Source organism: Scyliorhinus canicula, chromosome 12, assembly GCF_902713615.1.
Source record: "Scyliorhinus canicula chromosome 12, sScyCan1.1, whole genome shotgun sequence".
NCBI lineage: Eukaryota > Metazoa > Chordata > Chondrichthyes > Carcharhiniformes > Scyliorhinidae > Scyliorhinus > Scyliorhinus canicula.
Window position 1 is genome coordinate 22916556 of NC_052157.1, and position 26487 is coordinate 22943042.

Sequence of the window (26487 nt, forward strand, 5' to 3'; positions counted from 1 at the left end):
ATTAGCTGAGACCACACAATCTCTTCCTCACAGCAAAGCTCTTCGGAGGAGCATTCCAGGAAGCATTGGCGAAAGAGACTTTGAGTCCAGTTCAGGCAAAATTCTCCTCTGAATAAAAGTCTGCTGCTATGCTGATGTTGGTTTGGTTTTAAAAAGCGTTTGGTGTATTTCATGAAAAGTCTTGAGTGAAATATATCACTCTTGTTCCAAATCAAATAATCTCTAGCCAATAGACTAGTGCAATATAAGAGAAAGGAAAGGCCGGTAAGGTTTCATGCTAGTGCCAATGCACTGATTGATGTTCAAATCTGAAACGCTGAGTCCTGGATCTTTGTGTTAATTGCATATTATTACGTGATGGACTACCTAAAGTGGAGAGGATAAATCCCTGAAATGACACATGACACAGAAAATTCTGAGGCAGAAGATGAAGATAATGATGAATCTGAATGAACTGTACTGGTCACAATTAGTTTCAGTCCTGTGATGAATGGATTAGTTACAGAATTGTTCCAGCCGTGCTGTAACTCAAATAGACTTCAACTGACTTTCTGGACAAGAACATTTGTGGCTTACACTGAGACAATTTAATCGTTTCAAAACAAATGGAAGTGACCTTAATAAAGTGTACTCAGCTGCTCTTTCAATAGTTTAGTTTCCCTTAATGGGAGAAAGATGATCTACTAAGCTGTTATCTCCAACTGGTAGTTGTGGCAGTTTATTTTACAGTACTCATAGAAGCATAGAAAGTAGGAGCAGAGGTAGGCCATTTAACCCTTTGAGCCTGCTCCACCATTCAGTAGAGCTGACCCTCTATCTCTATCTGTCCCTTTCTTGAACTCACTCAGTGGCTTGAACGCCACAGCCTTTTGTGGTAGAGAATTCCACAGGTTCACTACCTTTTGAGTGAAGACATTTTTCCTCAACTCAGTCCTAAATGGTCTACCCTGTAACCTGAGACTGTGTCCTCTAGTTCTACATCCCCAGCCAGGGAAAACATCCTCTCAGCATCTAGTCTGTCCGGCTCTGTTACAATGTTATATGTTTCAATCAGTTCTCCTCATTCTTCTGAACTCCAGTCGAACCAATCTCTTAACCTAGGACAGTCCTGCCAACCCCAGTATCAGCCTAGTGAACCTCCGCTGCACTCCCTTTATAGGTAGAGAGACCAAAACTGCATACAATACCCCAGGTGTGGTCTCGTAAAGGCCCTGTTTAACTGCGGTAAGACGTCCCTACTTCTGAACTCAAATTTTCATTCAGTGAAGGTTAACATACCATTGGCCTTCCTAATTGTTTGCTGCACCTGCCTCGCACTTTTATTGACTGGTGTACAAGAATACCCTGATCTCTTTGTATACACTTTCCAATGTGTCACCATGTAGACAACAATACTCTTCCTTTCTAGTTTTCACACCGAAGTGTATAACTTCACATTGAGCCATGTTGTACTGCATTTGACGTATGTTTGCCCACTTGCTCAACTTGCCTAAATCATCTAGAATGCCTCTTTGCGTCCTCCTCACAACTCACAATTCCACCCAGTTTAGCATGGAAAGAGGTGCCGACATCAAGCATTTAATCCTGTTGTTCCGTAGCCTTGCATGCAATGACATTTCAAGTGCTGATCCAATTGAGGGTTCCTGCCTCTACCACCCTTTCAAGCAGTGAGTTCCAGTTTCCAACCACCCTCTTGGTGAAAAGGTTTATCCTCACATCTCCTCTAAATCCTGCCCATTACCTTAAATCTATACCCCTGGTTATAGATCCTTCCACTAAGGGGAAAAGCACCTTCTGTCCACCCTATCTATGTCCCTCATAATTTAATACACTTCAATCAGGACACCCCTCAGCCTTTTCTGCTCCAGGCAAAACAACCCCAGCATATCCAGTCTCTCTTGATAGCTGAAACGATCCAGCCCAAGCAATAGCAGGGGCCTAACCACTGATCCTGCAATATTCCACTCGTCACTGCCTGCCACCCAGAAAAAGACCCATTTATTCTCACTCTCTGTTTCCTGTGTGTCAATAATTCTCAATCCATGCCAATATATTACCCCCTATCCCATGTGCTTTAATTTTGCCCACTAACCTAATCTGAAAACCATATGAAAGTCCAAATACACCAAATTCCAGGTTCTCCCTTTTCTATGAGGATTAAGCATGATTTGCCTTTCATAAACCCATGTTGGCTTTGTCCAATCCCGTTAATGCTTCCCAAATGCTCTGCTATCTGCTATCATGTCTTTTATAATAGACTAGTACCGTCCCAACTAGTAATGTCAGGCTAACTGGCCTTACGACCCTGATCGGCCATTTAATAACATCACAGCTGATGTGATTGTGACCTCAACTCCACAGTTCCTCCTCCTCCCAATAACCTTTCAATTCCTTGCTTTGATGTGGCACCTTAGAAAATGCCATCTGGAAATCCAAGTACAGCACATTCACCAGTTCCCCTTCATCCAGAGCACATATGACTCCTTCGAAAAACTCCAATAAATTGATTAAACACGATTTCCCTTTCACAAAATCATGTTGACTCTGCCTGATTACCCAGAATTTTTCCAAGTGCCCTGCTGTAATGTCTCCCTATGACAGACGTTAAGTTAACTGGCCTGTAGTTTCCTGCCACACCAGTTCTATATCCTGGTTTCCTGAACTAAGGACATCCTTTTCTAGTTTGCTAAGAACATTAATAATTAACAAAATCACCCCATATTAATACAGTGGCTACCAGGATAGGTCAAAGGCTAGGAATCCTATGGCGAGTAACCCACCTCCTGAACCCTCCAAAGCCTGTCCACCATCTATAAGGCAAAAGTCAGAGTGTAATGGAATACTCTCCACTTGCCTGGATGAGTGCAGCTCATACAATACTCAAGAGGGGCAATACTGTGGGCAGCACAGTAGCATAGTGGTTAGCACAATTGCTTCACAGCTCCAGGGTTCCAGGTTTGATTCCCGGATTGGGTCACTGTCTGTGTGGAGTCTGCACGTTCTCCCCGTGTGTGCATGAGTTTCCTCCCACAGTCCAAAAATGTGCAGATTAGGTGGATTGGGGCTGGTTTAGCTCACTGGGCCAAATCGCTGGCTCTGAAAGCAGACCAAGGCAGGCCAGCAGCACGGTTCAATTTCCGTTCCAGCCTCTCCAAACAGGCGGGGGAATTTGGTGACTAGGGGCTTTTCACAGTAACTTCATTGAAGCCTACTCGTGACAATAAGCGATTTTCATTTCATTTTTCATTTCAAGAGGCTCAACACCATCCTGAACAAAGCAGACCGCTTGATTACTCCTACTTGCACAAATATTCAAACCCTCCACCACCGAACAACAGTGGCAGCCATGTGCACCATCTACAGGACACAGTGCAGTAACTCACCAAGGGTCGTTAGACAGCACCTTCCAGACCCACGGCCACTACCATCTAGAAGGACAAGAGCATCAGAAACCTGGGAACCCCACCACCTGGAGGTTCCCGTCCAAACCACTCACCACTCTGATGTGGAAATATATCGCCGCTCCTTCACTGTCGCTGGCGCAAAATCCTGGAACTTCCTCCCTAACAGCACAGTGAGTGTATCTACACCTCGAGGACTGCAGCAGTTCAAGAAGGCAACTCACCAGCTTCTGAAGGGCAACTAGGGATGGGTAAACATGCTGGCCCAACGAATGACACCCACATCCCCTAAATGAATGAAAAGATTTTTTTTAAAAAATGGCTCATGATGTGGGACAACTCAAAAGACTGGAGGTGTATTATCACTGCTGCCTCCATAAGATCCTGCAAATCCAATGGCAGGATAGGTGTTCTTGCTGAGGCCAACCCCCAGCAACAAAACATTGACCATGTTCCGCTGGGCAGGCCACATTGTCTGCATCCCTGACATGAGACTCCCGAAACAAGTGTCCTATTCAGAGCTTTGGCATGGCAAGCGAACCCCAGGAAGGCGGAGGAAATGCTTCAAGGAAGCCCTCAAAGCCTCCTCGAAAAGGTGCAACATCCCCACCGATACCTAACAATCCCCGGCCCAGGATCATCCGAAGTGGAGGAAAAGCATCCGAGAAGGAGCTGAACACCTTGAGTTTAATCTGCAAAAACAAGCTGAAGCCAAGTGTCGACACGAAAGGAGCACATGGCAAACCCGGCACCCACCCACCAGCTCCTCCAACCACCAATAATCCCACCTATGACAGACTGTAGGTTGTGCATTGGACTCCGTCACCTGAAAATCCGTTTTTATTGTGGAAGCAAGTCATCCTTGACTCCGAGGGACTGCCTAACCTAAGAAGAAGCATCCTTCAATTTCCTGTCCCGATTTAGGTCACCCCTGCATCCATGTTTAATGGCTATCCAATTGTACTTATTTAATTCTAGTTCCTCTTTCAGTTCATCTTTATTATTTTGTTTTTTTTCAAATGACGTGTGCATTTGCTTTTGCCTTTTCAAAAAATTATTTTTGTAATCACTAGCCTTATCTGATCATTTACTCTTTGTATTCCCTACCCCATCCTGCCATGGCCCATTTACCATTTCCATTACCTTTCTCTACTCTTTGATTTACCACACTTTCCTAGTTTAAAAGCATTTCTGCTTCACCAGTCCCAGCACGGTTCAGGTGTAACAGTCCCAATGTTACAACCCCACTTTCTCCTCTACTGGTGCCAGTACCCCATGAATCTGAATCCACTTTTCCTGCAACAGTCTTTGAGCCACACATTCATCTCTCTAATTTTATGTACCCATTGCCAATTTATAGGTATGTTCTCTTTTAATATGTCTTGGCAGTTGGCAGCACTGGAATTCCGCATTCATATATTTTTGCAATTACCACCAATGAGGCCAGTTGAAGGATGTAATTATAGCCGCATTCTATACCACTGAATCTTAAAGTTACTGATCAGTTTCAAATGAAACGGATTTTACCTGACTAAGTAGATGTCCTGAAATAATTCTTGGATAAAATTTTGGAAACAGTTCCAACAGAAAATCATTCAATCTGTATCCTGCGAATTGCTTGGCCTAGTATTGGCCACTGCTGAGGTACAGGCACCAAGATGATCCCAATCATCTCGCTTTCTCTGTCAGAGACCCAACACAGAAAAAGTACTTTGGATGACAACCACTTTAGATGCGTTGTCAAAATTGGTTAACACAATTTCCTCTTTCTAGCTGATGAAGATCGACATCACCTTGTGTCAGAGCAGGTACCTCAATAACATGATCTTTGTTCTTCAAACCAATTTGTGCACCGAGTGGTAGAGAATAATATGGGTATTATCAAATGGCGGGGCACTTAGTCTTAGCAGTATAGTGGTGTGGTTGTCATATTATGCATTTATTTGTGTTGTATAGACTTCCACGAGATTGACAAAACAACTAACAGTGTTTTCCAGACCTCAAATTAGTACCTAAATCTTGTTTAAATGAGGTGTGCAGTTTGGCAGAACTGTATTGATACTTCTGTCCAAGTTTGCTTAACTTCTGAATAAACTGTTGTTGCAGAGTGCAACAACAGTGTATCATAGTAGGTCCCTACTCTTACCAGTTGAGTTTTAGTTGGAATTTCTGTTTGAAGCCAGTTTCTCTTTCAAAGCATTCAGAATTTTAAACTGCATCGTGACCTGTGATAATCTCTTCCTATAAATTTTCAAAACCTATATGTGCTAACAGTTTAACAAAATTGAAATTCCAGCCTTGTTTGATGGGCTTCATTTACTTCCTTGGAGAAATAAAATTGCTTTAATTTATTTTTAAATCTATCTCAAACTGCAGGTCCTTAACTATCAATGGCAAAAGACAGGACAGTTTTTTCTTCAGTCTATGGCATACAACCTGGCTTGGGATCCGCAAGGTAACTGAATCTGTATGGTGAAAGATCACAGTAACTCTGTATAGTATATCTTTTTTGTTTTGAAGTTTGTAAGTAGAAATAGTAGAAACACAGGGTGCGATTTTCCCAAAAAGGAACAAAGTCCCTGAGTGAGCACTTTTAGCCATGGGTTTCTATGGCTATTCAACACGGCTCGCTTTGAATAAGGGGCCTAAATAGGGAATGCAAGGCCAAGGCCGCACATGGCCCCTTTTTTGTACAATGGGGAACTCTCCGTGCCGAAACTCCCCGTTGTAGCGAGAAATTGGCACGGCGTTTTCAAATGGCGTCCCGATCTCCGAAGCCCTGAAAAGAATTTGGCCGGGATTCTGCGACCCCCCTGCCGGCTCAGAAAATCTCCGGGGCGAGGCGCGAATCCCGCCCCAACGCCGGCTTCCCTATTCTCTGGCGTCGTTATTCAGGCAGCGCTGAATGGCCGTCCAGTTTTGACCAGTCCTGCCCGCGTGAATTACTGGGACCTGGCAGGTAAGTGAACAGGGGCGGTTCTTGAGGGGGTGGGGGGATCCGACCCTGGGGTGGGCCCCACGGTGGCCTCTCCCACGATCGGGGCCTACCGATCCTGCGGACGGGCTGTTTCCGTTGGGGCCTTCTTTCCTCCGCGCAGGTCCTCTGTAGGGCTCCGCCATATTGCTTGGGGCCGGCGTGGAGAAGAGAACCCCCGCGCAAGAGAACCCCAGCTGGTCTGCGCATGCATGAGATCGCGCCGGCCATTCCGCGCCTGCGCAAACTTGCGCCAGCCCTTCACCGACGGCTGGAGTGGCGCCAACCCCTCCACTGTCAGCCTAGCCCCCAAACATTCGGAGAATTCCTCGCTTTCGGGGGCTGTTGACGCCGGAGTGGTTGGCGCCGGTTTTCCCGCTGGTGTGGGGACTTAGTCCCCAGAAGGGAGGATCTCACCCTTTGTTTTTTCCTTTTCATCACCTAAAAAAGCACGCAAGACTTTAGAAAGATAATATTGTGCTTTAAGGGAAATGGTGGAAAAGACATGAGCACAAGCAGCAGAGGTGGCCATGTTGGAGGTGGAAGTTGGGTACCTTGGTGACAAATTGTATATTGGGATTGAAGCTCTGCAGTTCAACAGTTGGAATTTTAACAGTCACCTATTCAAGATATTTATTTGTCTAATCCAGAGTGCACACCCTGGTTATCTTAAGTATAGGCAGCTTGCATATTCGAGTTAAGTCTCAAGAGTCCCCAAAGGTTGTGCAAGAGCACTCTTGGAGTTTAAAAATGTAAAACTGCATAATGTATTGGCACAGAACACAAGTAAGCCACTTGCTGCTTGCCCAGATAGGAGCATCCTACTTGTTGGGCAAAAGCTTTCACGTTCCTTGGAAGCAAATGAGAAGAATCTCAGTCCTATTTGCTTATCCAGGTTCCAGTAATGTCTGGCAGTGTTGCATGCCTGTCTTGTTCAGGTATCAGATTATGAATCTGCCATAGAGTAGATTTGAAGCTGAGCTTTAATTTCCACATATACTATCTTGATCCAAAGAAACCCTGTTTACTTCTACGAGGAGTGCAAAATTAGCTCTAATGCTAAATTAGGTTTACGTTTATTGTGATTTTCTTCCTTTTGTAGGTAACCAATTATTGACAGCTACGGATCACCTACAATTATGGTCACCTCCCTCTAGTGACATTCTTGAGGAAGAAAGTAGTCACGCTGAGGAATTTAAATTGCAGCCAGATTTAAATGACTGGAAATGTATCTGGCAGTGCAAGTAAGAATTCATTTTTAAAAAATGTTGTATTTTAATTTTTTCATTGCGATCGATGCATGCAAAATGAGTAAGGCAGGTTTGTCTACTCTGGACAATGAAATTATGTTCATCAATTTAAAAGGGGAGACCTTTTGTGCGCATGGTATTTTATCTGACAGTCATATTTAGTTGGTTTTCTTGTAATTAAGTAACATTTTTTTGTGTGTCAGAATGCTTTTGTTGAGTTCCCTTGTGCTATGTTTCTGAATTCTTGGTTGAAGTTTTTTTTACAACAGTTATGAAATGCTTGGATTTTTGAGGTATTTTGTTAATTGCAAAGCAGTATTTTGTCTATCACTGATTACCACCCTCCAAGATCTCTACTTTCCCCCTTGCACAATGTAACTAGGATGCCTGAGGTTGGCCTAAAATTAGGTCTGATTAATGAGCAGCTCGCCCATTTTGAAGAAATCTATGTTGGACTGTTTATCTCACCAGGCATAGCCTGAAGGTATGTCCTAGAGGGAAGCCAAACCGGGACCAGTGGCAGTTTCAAGATTGTTATGGAGCCAAGTGCAGCACTAGTCCTTCTGACTCTACATCAAACATAAAGATAAAACCCACATGGCTGTTTGCTAGGCTGCATCTAAGCATGCTAAACTGACAAATAATGGTCACAGTTGGCATAGTATTACCCCATCAAATAACGGTGGCACAACTGCCTCACAGCGCCAGAGACCCGGTTCAATTCCAGCCTTGGGTGACTTTCTGGAGTTTGTATTTTCTCCCTGTGTCTGAGTGGGTTTCCTCTGTCCGGGTGCTCCAGTTTCCTCCCACCGTCCAAAGAAGTGCAAGTTAGGTAGATTGTCCATGATAAATTGTCCCTTAGTGTCCAAAGATATGTAGGTTGGGTGGGGTTATGGTGATAGGGTACGGGAGTGGGCCTTGATGGGGTCTCTTTCAGAGGGTCAGTGCTGATTTGATGGGCTGAATGCCCTCCTTCTGCAGTGTACAAATTCTGTGATGAGAAAAATACTGGTAATGAATATTCACAACTGAATAGTTGTGATTGGCATGGATGGTTGGAAACATGTCGATATTAGTTAGTTACCTGATTGTTTGTTTGAAACTAGTACTGCACACGTCTCACACATTCTTGATTTGGTTTTGTCATGAAACCCTGACCTGTAAATACCTGGATTGCCAGTTTATTGTGACATTGCTGAATTCACAAACTGTTTGCAACTAGTATTATTTAAAGCAAGTCTGTGTTTTCTAAAGAAATATGGTATATCAACTTTTTTGATGTCAAAACCGAAACAATTAAGATGTTTTAAGTAAATTTCATGCAATTTTAACACGGGGAAACTTTATGGCTAAAACTTGTAATCAAATAAGATATTGGAAGAAAATTTAAATGTTTATCTGTATTCTGCAGATTGCATTTATGCAGCACTTTTCATGACTTCAGGACAGCATAAAATGCATTGCAACCAATTAGGGACTTTTTAAGCATAGACACTGTTGCAGAAAATGCAATTTGCATATTGGAAGTTCCTACAAACATATATAAAATAATGACAAACAAAATCTGTTTCTCATGAGATTTATTGAGGGAAAATTTTGGAGAAAATTCTCCTGCTTCTCTTCAAATAGTGCCATTGTTTCTTTCATAACCACCTGAAAATGCAGAAGGAGCCTCAGTTTAACATCTCCTCTTCTAAAGGTGACAACTCTAAAAGTGCAGCACTCCTTGTAGTTAAGTGTCAGCCTAAATTATGTGCTCAAGTCTCTAGAATGGCACTTGAACCCACAACCTTCTGACTCAGAGCTGGGATTGCTACCACTGAGCCAAGGTTGGCACTTTGCCTTGAAGAATTTTGTTTGTTTTAGTTGAATTAATAAGTTTTCAAAAATAAGTGATTCAATTCTTGTTGGCACAATTAACTTTTGGACTAGTGATAACATTAGGTAACCAGTAAAAAAGAACAATTAAAAACCTGATCTATGTGAAATATTTAAAATATCCCATTCTGGTCTTTTAGGACTGCTATTCCAATATATCTCATGAAGTGGTCCCCTGATGGAGAATACTTTGCAACAGCAGGAAAAGTAAGATTTTGAATTGCTTAATTGAACACTTTTTTAAGCTTCAACTGTTTGTTTAAAAAGCTGAAATAAAATTAATGTTTAAAAATATAACTGCAAAGATAAGATTAACAGCTGTATCTTTTTTTAAATTCATTTTTATGAGACATGGACTTCGCTGGCTAGGTCAGCATTTGTTGTCCATCCCTAATTGTCCTTAAGAAGGTGGGGGTGAGTTTCCTTCTTGAACCACTGCAGTCCATGTGGTGTAGGTACACCCAAATATTGTTAGAGAGGGAGTTCCAGGATTTTGTCCCAGCAACAGTGAAAGAACAGCAATATGTTTCCAAGTCAGGTTACAAGTGACCTGGAGTGGTGGTGTTCCATGTATCTGCTGCCCTCGTCCTTCTAGATGGTAATGGTTGTGGGTTTGGAAGGTGTTGCCTAAGTAGCCTTAGTGAGTTCCTGCAGTACATCTTACAGATGGTACACACACTGCTACTGTGCATTGGTGGTGGAGAGGATGTCAATCAAACGGCTGCTTTGTCTTGGATGGTGTAGAGCTTTGTGAGTGTTGTTGGAGCTGCACTCATCCAGGCAAATGGGGAGTATTCCATCACACTCCTGACTTGTACCTTGTACATGTTGGGAGTCAGGAGGTGATTTAACCTCTGACCTGCTCTTGTAGCAACAGTATTTAGATGGCCAATTGAGTTCAGTTTTTGGTCAGTGTTAATGGGGGATTCAGTGATGGTAATGCCATTGAATGAAAAAGGCAGTGGTTTAATTCATTCTTATTGGAGATGGTCATTGCCTGGCGAGTTTTGCCACTTGTCATCCCAAGTCTGGATATTGTCCAGGTCTTGATGCATTTGTGTGTCTGAAATGTCTGTGAAACATTAAATTCTATTTGAAATACTTGACTTTTGTAAATGTTTACTATTTCTAGTTCTAACCTAAGCCAATTTTTGTTTTTTTGTGCAGGATGACTCCCTTCTGAAAGTATGGTATCTTACAACTAGCTGGAAGTCTGCTGTGATAGGCACAGAAATATTTGGGGAGAAAAAGTCATCTACAGCTGTCCACTTTTCCTTTGTGTATCTGGCACATCCTCGTGCAGTATCAGGATTTTCATGGCGGAAGACTAGTAAATATATGCCAAGGTTAGCAACATGCTCACTTTCCTCACAGTAAATGCCAGTTAGGAATTAACATTTGGTACTTGGTTCTGAACAAGTTGAGCAGTCCAAAATCCAAAGTGCACATTAGCCTTTTAATGGGTCAGTAGTCATTGAGTGTGTATTGAATTAACAGATTACACCAAATTATTGTTTTTTCCCAGAAATGGGGGATTTTAAAATCCTGGAACAGTGCAGAAGGCTGTTTTTGAGTTCAGATTAAGATGCACAGGAATCTCTATTTTTGTTCTGGTCTATTGCATCCTTGATATGAAAGTACTTATTACTGATGAAGGATGGAAATTTGAAATAGTGTCTCCCTCATCTTGAAAATGAAGTGCAGAAGGCAGTTCCAAGTTTGAAGCTCTGTATGCGATATGTTAGCTGTGTACCTTAAGACCATGGGGATATTCTCCTGTTCTTCCTATTCCTCCTCTCTCTCTCTCTCTCTCTCTCTCTCTCTCTCTCTCTCTCTCTCTCTCTCTCTCTCTCTCTCTCTCTCTCTCTCTCTCTCTCTCTCATTCTCTTCCCCCCCCCTCCCACATGCTTAAAGTTTTATTGACCTCTAAACTCTGAGTTTACTCTTGGAGTAAATCAGCAACTTAAGCAATTCCACACCTGATGGCTAAACAGTGACATTTCATGGAAATGCCTGTAAGTATGGACGTTAGTTGAAAACAGGATTGTTCCTGGCTATGATGCCCTGCAGTTGAACAACTTACTGACACTCTCACTCTGAAGATTCACTTGTGAACAATAGCAGTTTGAGTGATTTATTGGAAACTGCCTGGTATATGTGGAACTGTACCCAAGAAAGCGTTGCTTTGGATTGGAGAAAAAGACAAGCCAAATTATGTCCTTAAATTGTCAATTAAAGATAAAGGGCACGATTGTCCCAGCCCCACGCTGGGCCGGAGAATCGCTGCAACCGCGCCATGCCGCCCCGACGCCGGCGCACGATTCTCCAAGGTGTGGAGAATCGGCGCCATTTGCGCCGCCGTGTTTGGCCCAGCGCCGGTCGCGGGCCACTGTCCGTGGCTGGACCGCCGATTCTTGGGCCCGGATGGGCCAAGCAGCCGTGCGGAAACGGCAGAGTCCCGCCGGCACCGTTCACCCCTGGTCGCTGCCGGCGGGAACTCTGCGCAAAGGGTCGGGGTCTGCATGTGGGGAGGGGAAAAGTGCTCCTTCACCGGGGGGCACCTCTGATGGGGTCTGGCCCGCAATCGGGGCTCACCAATCGGCGGGCCAGCCTCTTTCTCTCTCTCTCTGCGGTTGCCGTCTTCCCCTCCGCTGCCCCGCAAGACGTGGCAGCTTGATCTTGCGGGGCGGCGGAGGGGAAAGAGTGCGTCCCTTTGAGACGCCGTCCCGACAATCGGTGGGCACCGATCGCGGGCCAGTCCCCTCCCGAGCATGGCCGTGGTGCTCATTCCCCTCTCCGCCCCCCACAAGCTTCAAACCAGCTTTTGCCGCCATGTTCACGACTGCAGCGACCGGGTGTGGTTGCCGCCGTCATGAACCGGTCGTGAACGGCAGGCCGCTCGGCCCATCCGGGTCGGAGAATCAGCGGTCGCCGTGAAAATCGGCAAGCGCCGATTTGTCCGAGCGAGGAGTGGGAGAATCGCGGGGGGTGCCAGGGGGGCGTGTTGTGAGTCGCCCGGCCCTCCTGCGATTCTCCCACCCGGTGTGGGGAGCGGAGAATCGCACCCATAGTCTCCATTTTGGGGAATCGCGCCCAACGAAGATACTTGAAACAAAAAAAGACTGCAATATTCAAACAGGAAATTGTACATCATATCATTGGGTCTCACTTGTGAATGACATCTGCCTGCAATGTTTGTATTGTCTTGTCGTCCTGTATACTGTATAACTTTTGCACATTTCTGTGGATGACCTCACGTGGTTAGGGAGGCATTAGAGCAAATTCTGAAGGGCTGAATAGTCAGCTTTGAAAAAAGCGTGATAGTGCTTTTCCAAGTTATGCCCTGGAATCTTTTTTATTGTTTAGGTTTCTAATTTTAAGTGCAAAAAATAGTTGGTGATTTGACGAAGTCAAGTCAAAAAGTAGTTACAAAATCTCATTGTGCCTATGTTCTAATTCACAGTCTTGTAAAGTGACTTAGTTTGTGTACTGCAAAATGACTGCAGTAGAATAAAAGACACTTTGGAGTGTATGAGATTTCAATATTTTCTATCCCCAGGAGTTCTGTATGCAATGTACTACTGACGTCATGTCAAGATGGTGTCTGTCGGCTGTGGGCTGAAACCTTATTGCCAGAAGATAGTCTTCTTGGAGGACAAATGACAGAATCTACCATTAGTACCTCAACCAGCAATCTTCCTCTTGGTGGAAGCCAGAAAGACAAAATTCAGCATGCACTGGAGGTAATAATTTCTAAAGGCTTAAAATGGAAGAGTTTAAAGTGAAATCCTAAACAATAAATATGCTTTGTTAAATTTATGTCAATTGACAGAAATAAATTTACTTGTGCCAACTTGATCCTTCGTAGTACTGAGAGTTATTACATATGTAAGAAAAAATGCCTCTTCCATTTCAATCTGTATGCTAAAGGAAGGAAATGTCTTGCATGTAATTTTCAATGTAATTTTGAAATAAGTACAGTAAAACATTCCAATTTGATGCATTTTTGAAGAATTAGAAGATAAACTTTGAAGTCATATGCCACCAGTGTGGTTTTGCACACAAAAGCTGTGCAAGATCTACCCCTATATACCATCCTAAAATATGTCAAATGTTGATTTCTACAAATTATTCATGTTTACAAATACAATACTTTTTAGTCTGGAATGTACTTCGTTTCCAATTTTGGTGCCAAAATTGTTCACACATCGAGATTTGTTAAATCCAAAGTTATTAAAAGATTGCACATCTCTTTTTAAAAAAGTGAGATTTAAAAAGTGGAGTCCCTTTCAAAGTGGAGAAAAAGATGAAATCGCAGTGCTTTAATATCTTAGAATCTAACCTAAACATTGAACTACAATTTATCAATTTAGCATTTACATTGCATAAGAGGCTAATTATGTTTTTTATTGCAACCCCTGGTTTCTCATAGCACTGCCCATTGATCGGGAGTATAGTTGTGATGTTTCATGTAGGTGCATTCTTAGTCTGTGAATGGATTACAATGGTGATAGTGCTGGGTAATTTGGTACAGAGTCTTCAAATTAAAAAGCATTGGACAGTGAGACAAGTAAAGATATCCTGTTTTAATTTGCTGAACATGTGATTTGCTTTGTGGCAATTATTTTGTTCCTGTCTCTGGTTTGCAACTCAAAGGCAGGAATCAGGTAATAGATATGACTTCAAAACATCATAAATTCCTTATCACTGTGTGCTGCAGCTTCCCTTTTAGACACTCTCCCATTTTTTGGTCCTGTACTGTTTTAGATTCAGCAAATTTTACAGCGTAATCTGGAATGTAGGAGGTGTAATTCATTAGAGTTACTTGCAGAATGACACTGCTGTATTCTTGAAATTATAATCCAGCAGTATGGTGGGCACAGAGTTACTCCAATGTGGGAGACCTGCAGGATTTTCCATTGGTGGGATCCTCCACTTCTCTGGCAGCGCACCATGCCTGCGGGTTTGCCCACGGCATGGGGTGGCCACAATGGGAAAACCCATTGGCCGGCTGCAAGAACATAGAATCCCGCTGCGGCCATGCCGGGAAACAGTGCTGACGGATCGAGAACCCCGCCCATACCTTTTCATTCAGATGAAGTCCAGTGCAACCCAGGCACTTGAACTGCGGTAAAGAGGTCAGGCGTATGTGGGGTATTAGAGATATTTCTGAATTATATAATTCTTTTTTATGGTCTTATTTATTCATACCCATATATATTCAGCTGAGTCAAAAATCCAGATGACAGATGAAGCCAGTTTGCTGAAGCCAGCTTTGGGGAAATGTTAGTGAAGGAAATCAGAAAAGTGTTAGACTGTGAACAGAAGATCTTAATGTCTGATGTATACTAGCTGCAACTTTAATCCTATAGATCTCTTAATTAGCATCAGGCGTAGAATAGATACCTATAGGAGAAGCTGTTATAATCTATAATATAAAATTGTTGCCTTTGTGTGCACTTCTTGTCAACTTGTACTCCTTATAAATCACTTTGCCTCAAAATCTTTATACCACAATGCAATGAATAAGATTTCATGGACAAAATGTGACATGTGTAGGAGTGGCTGAATTATATTTGATGAACAAAGCCTAGTTTGAAAATAGTTAATACAGTGAGAAAGAGTGTGTTAATTATTTTTAATGGTTTGTGCTAGGAGATTTTAAATTTGTACCCCTAATCGACTACAAGAATAAGTATTAGTGCACTGCTTAATTGTGTTTTACAGACAATTCACCATTTGAAACATCTAAGAAGTCGTCGCAGATCTTCAGTTCTGGCTGCTCATATGGAAGTTTTGCCAAGCCAACTGGGATCGCATGAAGTCCACAGACAAATTTCACACTATGCTAATGCACTCTGTCACTTTCATATTGCAGCGAGCATTAATCCTAATACAGGTTAGGATTAGTAAATTTCTTTTTTTTAATAAAAAATTCAAGAGATGTGAACTTCGCTGGCTCGGCCATCCTTAGTTGCTCTTGAGGAAGTGATGATCAACTGCCTTCTATTGCTGCAGTCCATGTGGTGTGGGTACCTCCATGGTCATCCATAGTGTTGTAAGGGAGGGAGTTCCAGAATTTTGACCAAGGAAGGAACGGCGATAAAGTTCTAAATAAGGATGGTGAGTGACTTGGAGGGGAATTTTCAGATGGTGGTGCCCTTCTAGATGGTGATGACCATGAGTTAGGGTGCTATCTAAGGAGCCTTGGTGAGTTCCTGCAGTGCATTTTGTAGATGGCAAACACTGCTGTCACTGCGTTGAATGAAGGTTTGTGGATGGACAACTTTGTCTTGGATGGTGTCCAGCTTCTTCAGTGTTGGAACTGCACTCATTGTGGACAGGCTTTGGGGAGTCAGGAGGCAAGTTACTCATTGCAGGATTCCTAATCTCTGACCTGCTCTTGTAGCCACAGTATTTGTATGGTTAGTCCAGTTCTGTTTTTAGTAAGTGGTAACTCCAGGATGTGGGGGATTTGGTGATGGTAATGCCAGTTAATGTCAAGGGGCAAGGGCTATATTCTCTCTTGTTGGAGAGGGGCAATGGTTAAATTCTCTCTTACTGGAGATGGTCATTGCCTGCCACATGAGTGGTGTGGAATGTTACTTGCCACTTTTCAGCCCTAGTCTGGAGATTGTCCAGGGTGGCGCAGTGGTTAGCACTGCTGCCTCACAGCTCCAGCGTCCGGGTTCAATTCCAGTCTCGGGTGGTTGTCTGCGTGGGTTTCCTCTGGGTGCTCCGGTTTCCTCCCACAGTCCAGGTTAGGTGGATTGGCCATGCTAAATTGCCCCTTAGTGTCCAAAAGGTTAGGTGCGGTTACGGGGATAGGGTGGAGGCATGGGTCTGTGGGGCGCTCTTTCCAGGGGATGGTGCAGACTTGATGGGCCCAGTGGCCTCCTTCTGCACAAAATTCTATGAGGTGCTGAGTGGCCTCGCTGGGACTGAGCCAGAGAGTAGATTATTGCTAAGACTGTGGCACTTCATTGCACTGTTTATGGCCTATTCCATCACTTTACTGATGATCAAGAGTAGATTGATGGCGTAGTAATTGGCCAGGCTGGATTTGTTCTGCTTTCCGTGTACAGGACATACCTAGTCAATTTTCCACATTGCTGAGTAAATGCCAGTTTTGTTAGCTGCACTGGAGCTGCTTGGCTAGGGGCACGGCATGTTTAGAGTACAAATCTTCAGTACTCTTGCCGTAATATTGTCAGGGGCCATAGCCTTTGTAGTATCCGGTACCTTCAGCCATTTCTTGGTAACACATGGAGTGAATCGAATTGGCTGAAGACTGGGATCTGTGATGCTGAGAACCTCTGGAGGAGGCTGAACTGGATCATCCCCATAGCATTTCTGGCTGAAGATTGTAGCAAATGCCTCGGCCTTTTGCACAGATGTGCTCCAACCTCCCATCATTGAGCATGAGGATATTTGTGTAGCCGCCTCCTCCGGTGAGTTGTTTAATTGTCCACCACCATTCACGACTGAATGTAGCAGGATTGCAAAGTTTGGATCTGATCCAATGGCTGTGGAATTGCTTGGCTCTATGTGTCTCTTGCCGCCAAAGTTTGACACCAAAGTAGTCCTGTGTTCTGACTTCACCAGGCTGACTTCACCAGGTTGACACTTTATTTCTTGGTATGTCTGGTGTTGCTCCTGGCATGCCCTCCTGCACTCTCATTGAACCAAGGTTGATTCCCTGGCTTGGTGATAATGGTAGAGTGGGGGATATGTCAGGCCATGAAGTTACATATTGTGGTTGAATACAATTCATCTGCAGTTGATGGCCCATAGCACCTCATGGTTTCAAAGTCAGTAGATTTGTTTCAAATCTGCCCCATTTAATACAGTGGTAGTGCCAAGCAACACAATGCAGGATATCATCAAAGTGAAGATGGGACTTCGTCTCCACAAGAACAGTGCGGTCATCACTCCTACTGAAACTGTCATGGACAGATATGTCTGTGGCAGGTCTATTGGTTAGGATGAGATCAAGACTATTTTTCCCTTTTTGGTTCCTTCACCACCTGCCGCAGACCCAGTATAGCAGTTATGTAATTTAGGACTCGACCAGCTTGGTCAGTAGTGGTGCTACAGAGCCACTCTTGGGTGATGGAATTGAAGCGCCGCAACTAGGGTATATTCTGTGCCCATGCCAACCAGTGCTTCCTCCAGGTGGTGTTCAACATAGTGTACTGATTCATGAGCAGACTGGGGGTGTGAGTGCTATGTGGTTATTAGCAAGAGGTTTCCTTGCCCATGTTTGACCTGGTGCCATGAGACTTGATGTGGTCCGGAGTCTATCTTGAGGACTCCCTCTCGACTGCATACCACTGAGCTGCCATCTCTACTGTGTTTACCCTGCTGGTGGGACAGGGCGTACCCAGGAATAGTGATAGTGGTATCAGGGTCATTATTTGTAACGTATGGTTTTGTGAGTATGATTATGTCAGGTTCTTGCTTGACTAATCTGACACAGCTCTCTCAATTTTGGCACAAGCCCCCAGATATTAGGAAGGAGGATTTTACAGGATGACTGGCTGGGTTTGTCATTTTTGTTTCTGGTGGCTAGGTCGATTGCCGGGTGGTCCATTTAGTTTCATTTTTGTATGCTTCATAATGGTTGGATATAACTAAATGGCTTGCTAGGCCATTTTAGGGCCATTTAAAAGACAACCAGATTGTTGTGGGTCTGGAGTCACATGTAGGCCAAACCAGATGAGAACAGCAGATTTGCTTCCCTGAAGGACATTAGGGACCAGATGGCTTTTAGGACAATCAACTGTTAGACTTTTAATTCCTGATTTTTTTTCTTTTTTATTGAATTCAAATTCCATTACCTGTCATTATGAGATTCAAACGTGGATTCCCCAAACATTACCCTGGGTCTCTGGATTACTAGTCCAACGACAGTACCACTATGCCACTGCCTCTGCCATAGAAAAATAACTTCAATTGCTTTTATTATACTGTTACTTGGAGGAGATATTAGGAAATTGGGTCCAGAAATGAGACCCTAATGTAGCAGGCAATTTAGGGGTTAAACCAACTTGAGAGAAAATACTGCTCGCACAGAGTCAGAGGGAAGTCGGCGGGATATGCCCCCACCTGGCCAAGTTTAAATTATCCCAGTCAGACTTAAACTCGTTAGTGGGAATACACACGATGCCACAGATCCATTGTTCTTTGGGACACCCCTGGCTTACCAGCTATTAGCCCATTACAGAATTTGGTTCCCTCTTTGTCCGTCAGTGGGAGTTTGTTGCATATCAATAGCATGGCTCTGTTCTTTTGAATGAACGGGAGTGGGCTATCAGCAGCCAAGATAACGATGATAGGTTCAAGTCTGGAAACCCTAGAGAAACTTTGTTTGAGGGGCTGGGCGGAGCTTAGAGAGAGAGAAAGAATCCTGTTTTGAACCGATATAGGGAAAGTGACCGAGAGAGGTCATGAAAGTTGTCATCGAGGTAGGCTTTGGAAAAGGATTCTGAAAGAACGTGCCTAACAGAAGAAAACTTGCTTCCTAAATGCAAGTATTACTGTTGCCTGTTTGTGTAAGAGGAATGAGAATTGCAAATTTATTTTAAAGTGCTGTTTAATGGGAACTAGTGTGTTAAGGTTAAGAAATTACATGTACTCTGTTATTGTTAGGATTGAAGTTTAAATATTTTTTTTGTTTTAACATGTTTGTTTATTTTTTTTAAATAAATTTAGTGTACCCAATTATTTTATTTTCCGATTAAGGATAATTTAGCATGGCCAATCCACCTAACCTGCACATCATTGGGTTGTGGGGGTGAAACCCACACAGACACGGGGAGAATGTGCAAATTCCATACGGATGGTGACCCGGGGCTGGGATCGAACCAGGGGCATCAGTGCCATGAAGCAGCAGTGTTAACCACTGTGCCACCGTACTGCCCTTAACATGTTTGTTTATAAAATAGCCAAGCCCTATTTCTTACATAATCAGTCCTGTAATAAATTGATCTTTCCATGCTGCATTAAAACTTCAAAAACTGATGGTTCTGGTTGAGTTTCTTAGGCACTGTTGAGAGCTGACCATATGGAGTATGTCCATAACACATACTAAGATAATCAGACCCAGTTTTAATACCAACTAATTGACTATTGAAAGGCGACAATAACTTTCTTATGGCTGCAACATCTGCCGGGAATCATAAGCATGAGGATTCAAAATCAGCTGAGTCAGCTTTCTGGCCCTAAGGCATTTAGTTCCCACCCATTTTATCTGCACAAGCTTTGACGTCATCTGGGTTCCCCATTTGCGAGCAGGTGATGGCTGAATTTGACTTTAAAAGCCGTGACACATGTCTTAGTAGGTGTTGTGGTAAGTGGAGGAGGGCTGGGGGGCAACAACCTAATATGGCTATCGTGGATTTTCTATGCCCACATTTCTACCGGAATATAGCCAAGAGATGGTGCATGTTCCACTTAGCTGCAGGAAAGATTAAACTTGGAGGTTAATCCAGGCACTCCTTATAAAGGTGTCATGTAATTACTCCTACTACCTTACTAAGGAAGATTTGGGTTTGTTGGAAATGTTTAGAATGTAGGCTGCAGGCATAGATGGGAGGTTTAAATAGAAAAGTTGGTTGTGCTTGGATTTCCCTTGAGATTAATCAAATAGTAAATCTTTTTTAACATCTTGATGGTCTTGAAAATGGCATAGTGCCATTTTGGTTTAGTTTGATTTGACGCATAATGTTGTTCAGTTGGAGATGAAAGTATTTCTTTGTTTAGTATGTTCTGAGAAAGGTAATTTTTCCATTTTTATGGACAGATATTCCACAAGCACTAGCTGGCACAGCTTTTAACACTGAAGATGGAGGTGGCAATTTTGTGGTTCACTGGCTGAATAATAAAGAGCTGCATTTTACATCATCTATGGAAATATTCATGGAGCAATTGAGAAAGCTCACAGATCAGCAGATGGAAGATGAACTTGACACTGCGAGTCAGAGTGGATTGAAATTGAAACTCGACACCGGTGAGCATGGCAAATAAAATGTTTGTGTTCAGTGATATTGGGGGGGCACGATTTAATCTACTGCAGGATTTGATGTTTAACTAATTTGTGCATTGTGTTCAGGCTATCTACCCCCCACTTGGCCAAGGGGAAGAGGAAACAAAAACTAGGCAGTCATATTTTTTTTTTGAGGTTGCATTAACTTCAGACCTAAAAGTACGTAGTTGAATGTATTGCTTAAAAGGAGGAACTTCTTTATATATGTAGTAACAGTAATAACCATGGAAAAAGCAGTAAAAACTATGAAAACAGAAACACTAGTAAAATACGTCACCCTCTTGCAGACTTAAAAGCCCACACATGCTCAGAATCCTCAACAGACACCAGTAAAACACTGGTATTGGACAAAGGTTTATAAGAATAATCTCCTCAAAATGACGCTCTGTAACAGAAGTGAACATGATTTGATAGCAATTTATATCTTTTTTAATTTTTAAATATCCAATTACAGGTCATCATGCTGCTAGCTGTAGAATGGATAAAGTCATTTATATCCATGTCACAATTGTAAAAATTGTTATCCTAGCTTCAATTGCTTAGGTCAAAAATCATCTTTGATAAAATCAGCTTTGCACTGCCACAGAGTCTGTACATAATTTTGAAAATGCCAATAAAAAGATTTAAAAACAAATTATACCTCAGCAGAGAAAATCCTGCTGCATCAGTTGTAGTTCTTTTTTCTAGAGCAGCTATTGTTCCATTGAATCTGAGTTCAGAATATCAAGAGGTTCTATGCGTTCAGTTCATATTTGCATGTCAGTGCATTGACATTGGTCAGGCATATATCATGGGGAATCCCATAAAGCTATAATTAGAGTCTTGCATCATGTCAATCTCCACTTTCAATCCCAAGACCTGGAGGTTGAGGTCCAGTGTTATTGTCCTACACTATTCAGTCCTTTATCTGATAGATATAAGAGAACTGGTCATTTGTTCATCCTGGTTGGGTAATGGTCGATGATTGATTAATTGATTGATCTATTGTCACATTTCTGCGGTCAAGGTAACGTACACAGTACATGCGCAATAGACAAAAAAGAATAATAGATAGTTACAGTGAATGCAAAGAAGTATACAGTACATTGACAAATAAGTAATTGGTTACACTGCGGAACAAGGGCCAAACAAAGCAAACATAGCAATGGCAGGCGCAACGAAAATGAGTGTTGTGGGAGAAGAAGGAATATAATAGATTTAAGTGTACGAAAGCATATTCTGAGCTTTTCATTTGAGTGCAGTAGAGTATTGTGCATGGGTTTAAAGTACTTTTTGTTTCCCTTTCAGCCCATCCCTGAAGTTATTGTTTCCTTCCTGAAGTACAGTTTTATAGGAACTGTAATCTTGTGGTTAAATGGCAACTATTTATATGGACTAGATCATCCTAGTCACATAGCTCAGCTGCATGGTACTTTTTCTTCAAAGGCATAATTGCTTCACAATAATGATCAAATTCTTCAAAATGAAATGAGGCACTATATGACTTTGCAACACTTACAGATTGGAAAACAAAGACAAAGGAAATAGGAGCAGAATTAGGTCATTCAGCCCTTCGCGCCACCTCCGCCATTCATTATAATCATGGTGATCATCCAACTCAGTAATCTGTTCCCGCTTTCCCACCAAATTATTTAATCGCTTTAACCCCAAGAGCTATATCTAACTCCTTTTTGAAAATATATGGCCTCAACTGCTTTCTGTGCTAGAGAATTCCACAAGCTCACCACTGGGGGAAAACCTTTTACACATCTCAGTACTAAATGGTCTATTCCATATTCTCAGACTTTGACCCATGGTTCTGCACTCTCCTGCCATCGGGAACATCCTTCCTGTATCTACCCTGTCTAGTCCTGTTAGTATTTTATAGGTTTCTGAGATCCACCCCTCACTCTACTAAACTCCAGCAAAATAATCCTAACCGACTTAATCTCTCTTCATACATCAGTCCCACCATCCCAGGAATCAGTCTGGTAAACCTTCACTACGCTCCATCCCTAGCAAGAAAATCCTTTCTCCGATAAGGAGACCAAAACTGCGCACCGTATTCCAGGTGTGGCCTCCCCAAGGCCCTGTATAATTCAGCAAGACATGCCTGCTCCTCTACTCTAATCTTCTAACCATGAAGGCCACCATTTGCCTTCTTCAGCTCCTGCTGCATCAGCATGCTTACGGTGTAGAAGGGCACCCAGGTCTCATTGCACACTCCTCCCTCAATCCAGAGCCATTCAGATAATTTGCCTTTAACCTCTCATTTATCCACATTATACTGCACCTGCCAAGCATTTTCCCACTCACTCAACTTGTCCAAATCACACTGAAGCGTCTTTGCATCCACCTCACCCTCCCACTCAGCTTTCTGACAACAGCAAATTTAGAGGTATTATATTTCGTCCCTCATATAAATCATTACTATAATCTTTATTGTCACAAGTAGGCTTACATTAACACTGCAATGAAGTTACTGTGAAAAGCCCCTAGTTGCTACATTCCGGCGCTTGCCGGGTTCACGGTGGGTGAATTCAATGTCCAACTTACTTTTTTTAAATAAATTTAAAGATCCAATTATTTATTTTTTCCTAATTAAGGGGGAAATTTAGCATGGCCAATCCACCTAACCTGCACATCTTTGGGTTATGGGGGTGAAATCCACGCAGACGTGGAGAGAATGTGTAAATTCCACATGGACAGCGACTCAAATGTCCAAATTATTTAACAGCATGTCTTTCGGGATTTGTGGGAGGAAACCAGAGCACCCGGAGGAAACCCATGCAGACACAGGGAGAACGTACAAACTCCACACCGGCAGTGACCCAAGCTGGGAATTGAACCTGGGACCCTGGCGGGGCGAAGCAACTGTGCTACCGTGCCATACTATACATGGTGAATAGTTGGGATGCCAACATTTATCCCTGCAGTACCTCATTAGTCACTGCCTGCCACTTGGAAAAATACCCAATTAATTACACTTTTGTTTCCAACCAGTTTCCTCTCCATCAAAGTACAGTACCCCCAATCCCATGCGCTTCAGTTTTACATGCTAATCTCTTATGTTGGACCTTGTCAAAAGCCTTTTCTGAAAGTCCAAGTAAACTACATCTTCATCAATTCTACTGGCAACATCCTCAAACAATTCCAGTTGATTTGTCAAGCATAATATCCCATCCATATTTACTTCATTGCAGTATTCATGTAAGCCTACTTGTGGCAGTAATAAAGGTTATATTATATTAAATCAATACTGACTCTGTCGAACCATTCCACTATTTTCCAAGTGCTCTGCTATTAAATCTTTTTTAATGGACTAGCATTTCCCTCACTACTGACATGAGGCTGAGTGGTCTATAATTTCCTATTTACCTCCCTTTTTAAATAGTGGGGTTACATTAGCTACCCTCAATCTGTAGGAACTTCCAGAGTCTATAGAATCTCGGAAGATGATCACCAATGCATCCATTATTTCTCGGGCCATTTCCTTAAGTAGTCTTCCCACATTGAGGAGGAACCACTGCCATAACTTACCCCTTTAAATTAAATCTTTTGGAAGATACTTAAAATTAAATAATATCAGTTACTCTCGGGACCTTTGTCTCTGGTCGTTGTTATTACAGAATAAAGCCCTTAAACTATAAACCACAAAATAAAGACCGTGCAAACTATAAGCGTTAAAAGTAGTAAATACTTATCTGACCATACTCTCTCAATCAGCTATTTCCACTTGCCCTGTCACTTTAGAATCCTGACTTTGTCTCAGAAGTTCCACACTACCAAGCTGGTATTCCGATTTCTCACTGCATTTTGTGCTGTTTTCAATCTCCTCTCGCACTCTCCTTGAGGTATGAAGTTCAGAAAAGTATTGAAAATTTTTAAACAGACAATAAATAGCTTAACAATCGGACGGCATTTTGTGTTCATTGCCTATAAATAACTAGACTCGAGATATCTGTTGGAATGTAAACGCAAGTTTACTGATTTCTTCCAACTAATGACCTACTAAGAAACTTGGGAAGTGCAGCTTTGAAAATGAAATTTCTTATTGTTGTTAGACTGTTGGTTACAAAGAAACTAGCACTGTCCTACTTTATGGTCAGAGAATTTCACACCCTGCAGTCTGTGCAATGGCTTGAGTGCAAGATCAGTTGTTAACTGAATCATATTGGATGAGGTCAAAAACAAATGTAATGATGAAAATATTTTGGACTTTTTTGCTTAAATTGTGAGATTATCTTGTTTAAAACAAATATTCTACATTCTGGAGCAACTTCAAACTTTAAAATGACTTCCTCTAATCTATGTTGCACATTATTTAATGCATTGAAGATCAAAATAACATACAAGACATGTATACTTTACATGATCTGTGTTTCCTTTGAAGTTGCCATTTTCCTTGCTGTATTATGCAAGATATTTATTTCTGCTTTGTCACAGAACAAGATGAAACTTCAGAGAAAGGATCAGATGATGAGAATGAGGAGGTTGAACAAGATGGGAGCACCAAAGTATCTACGCCTACCTCTATGGGGATTCCACTGCCCACTATGTTGTTAGATCGAAAAATTGAGACGTTGCAAACAGAGTGGAACAGAAATGCCGATATGCTATTTACAATCCATCCTATAGATGGTTCATTTTTAGTATGGCATGTAAAGTATTTAGATGAGTATCACCCAGGAATCTTCAGACAAGTCCAGGTACTGATTAAAGACTAATTGTTTTAAATTGAAAAAAAAAGTACATTATCAAAAGCCACCGTGCTGCCCTGTGGTAATCTGTGCTGGCACTGCATCTGTGTGATGAGGGGTGAACAGCGAAATGCTTGGGGTTGGAGAGGGGCAAGAGGGCTGGGATTTGAGAGACCATGGGAGGAGGGCAACCCGTGTCAAGTGACTAATACATTTAGGCAAATTTCTGTTTGATTCCAATTTAATAATCTTAGAATAATCTTATAATAATCTTTATTATTGTCACAAGTAGGCTTACATTAACACTGTAATGAAGTTACTGTGGAAATCCCCTAGTCGCCACATTCCGGCACCTGTTCGGGTACACAGAAGGAGAATTCAGAATTCAACTTTGGAACTTCTTCCTGAATCACTTTGCCGACCTCAGACCTCTTTTAAAAGCATACATCAAACCTACCTCTTTAGCTATGTTGTTGATTAGCTTCCATAACGTTGCTACCTCCTTTGCTCGACACCTTTATTTATGCAAAGTATTTGAAATACTTTGCTATGTCAAAGACCATAAGACATAGGGGCAGAATTGGGCCATTCGGCCCATTGAGTCTGCTCCACCATTCAATCATGGCTGATATTTTCTCATCCCCATTTTCCTGCCTTCTCCCCATAACCCCTGATCCCCTTATTAATCAAGAACCTATATTATCTCTGTCTTAAAGACGCTCAATGATTTGGCCTCCACAGCCTTCTGCGGCAGAGACTTCCACAGATTCACCAAGTCTGGCAGAAGAAATCCCCGCTCATCTCTGTTTTAAAGGATCACCCCTTTAGTCTGCAATGGTGTCCTCTGGTTCTCGTTTTTTTTCTAGTTTTTTCTACGTGGAAACAGCCTCTTGAGGCCCACTCTATCTAGGCCTCGGAGTAATCTGTAAGTTTCAATAAGATCCCACCTCATCCTTATAAAATCCAATGAGTACAGACCCAGAGTCCTCAACCGTTCCTCATACAACAAGTTCTTCATTCTAGGGATCATTCTTGTGAACCTCCTCTGGACCCTTTCGAAGGCCAGCACATTCTTCCTTATATACGTGGCCCAAAACTGCTCACAATACTCCAAATAGGGTCTGACCAGAGCCTTATACAGCCTCAGAATTACATCCCTAGTCTTGTATTCTAGTCCTCTTGACATGAATGCTAACATTGCATTTGCCTTCTTAACTGCCGACTGAACCTGCAGGTTAACCTAAAGAGAATCATGAAC

The 26487-nt window shown here is 42.5% G+C and overlaps 1 protein-coding gene across 2 annotated transcripts in view; it reads left to right on the forward strand.

Annotated features, from left to right (window-relative positions):
* Nucleotides 1–26487, forward strand: part of dmxl2 (Dmx-like 2) — a 220418-nt gene that overhangs the window by 56376 nt on the left and 137555 nt on the right. For both annotated transcript variants that reach the window (XM_038813520.1, XM_038813521.1), the window contains exons 4-11: nt 5778–5856; nt 7478–7619; nt 9644–9710; nt 10671–10849; nt 13063–13246; nt 15231–15402; nt 20308–20514; nt 24976–25238. In XM_038813520.1, the coding sequence (XP_038669448.1) occupies nt 5778–5856; nt 7478–7619; nt 9644–9710; nt 10671–10849; nt 13063–13246; nt 15231–15402; nt 20308–20514; nt 24976–25238 (1293 nt within the window). The remainder of the gene's footprint in view (nt 1–5777; nt 5857–7477; nt 7620–9643; nt 9711–10670; nt 10850–13062; nt 13247–15230; nt 15403–20307; nt 20515–24975; nt 25239–26487) is intronic.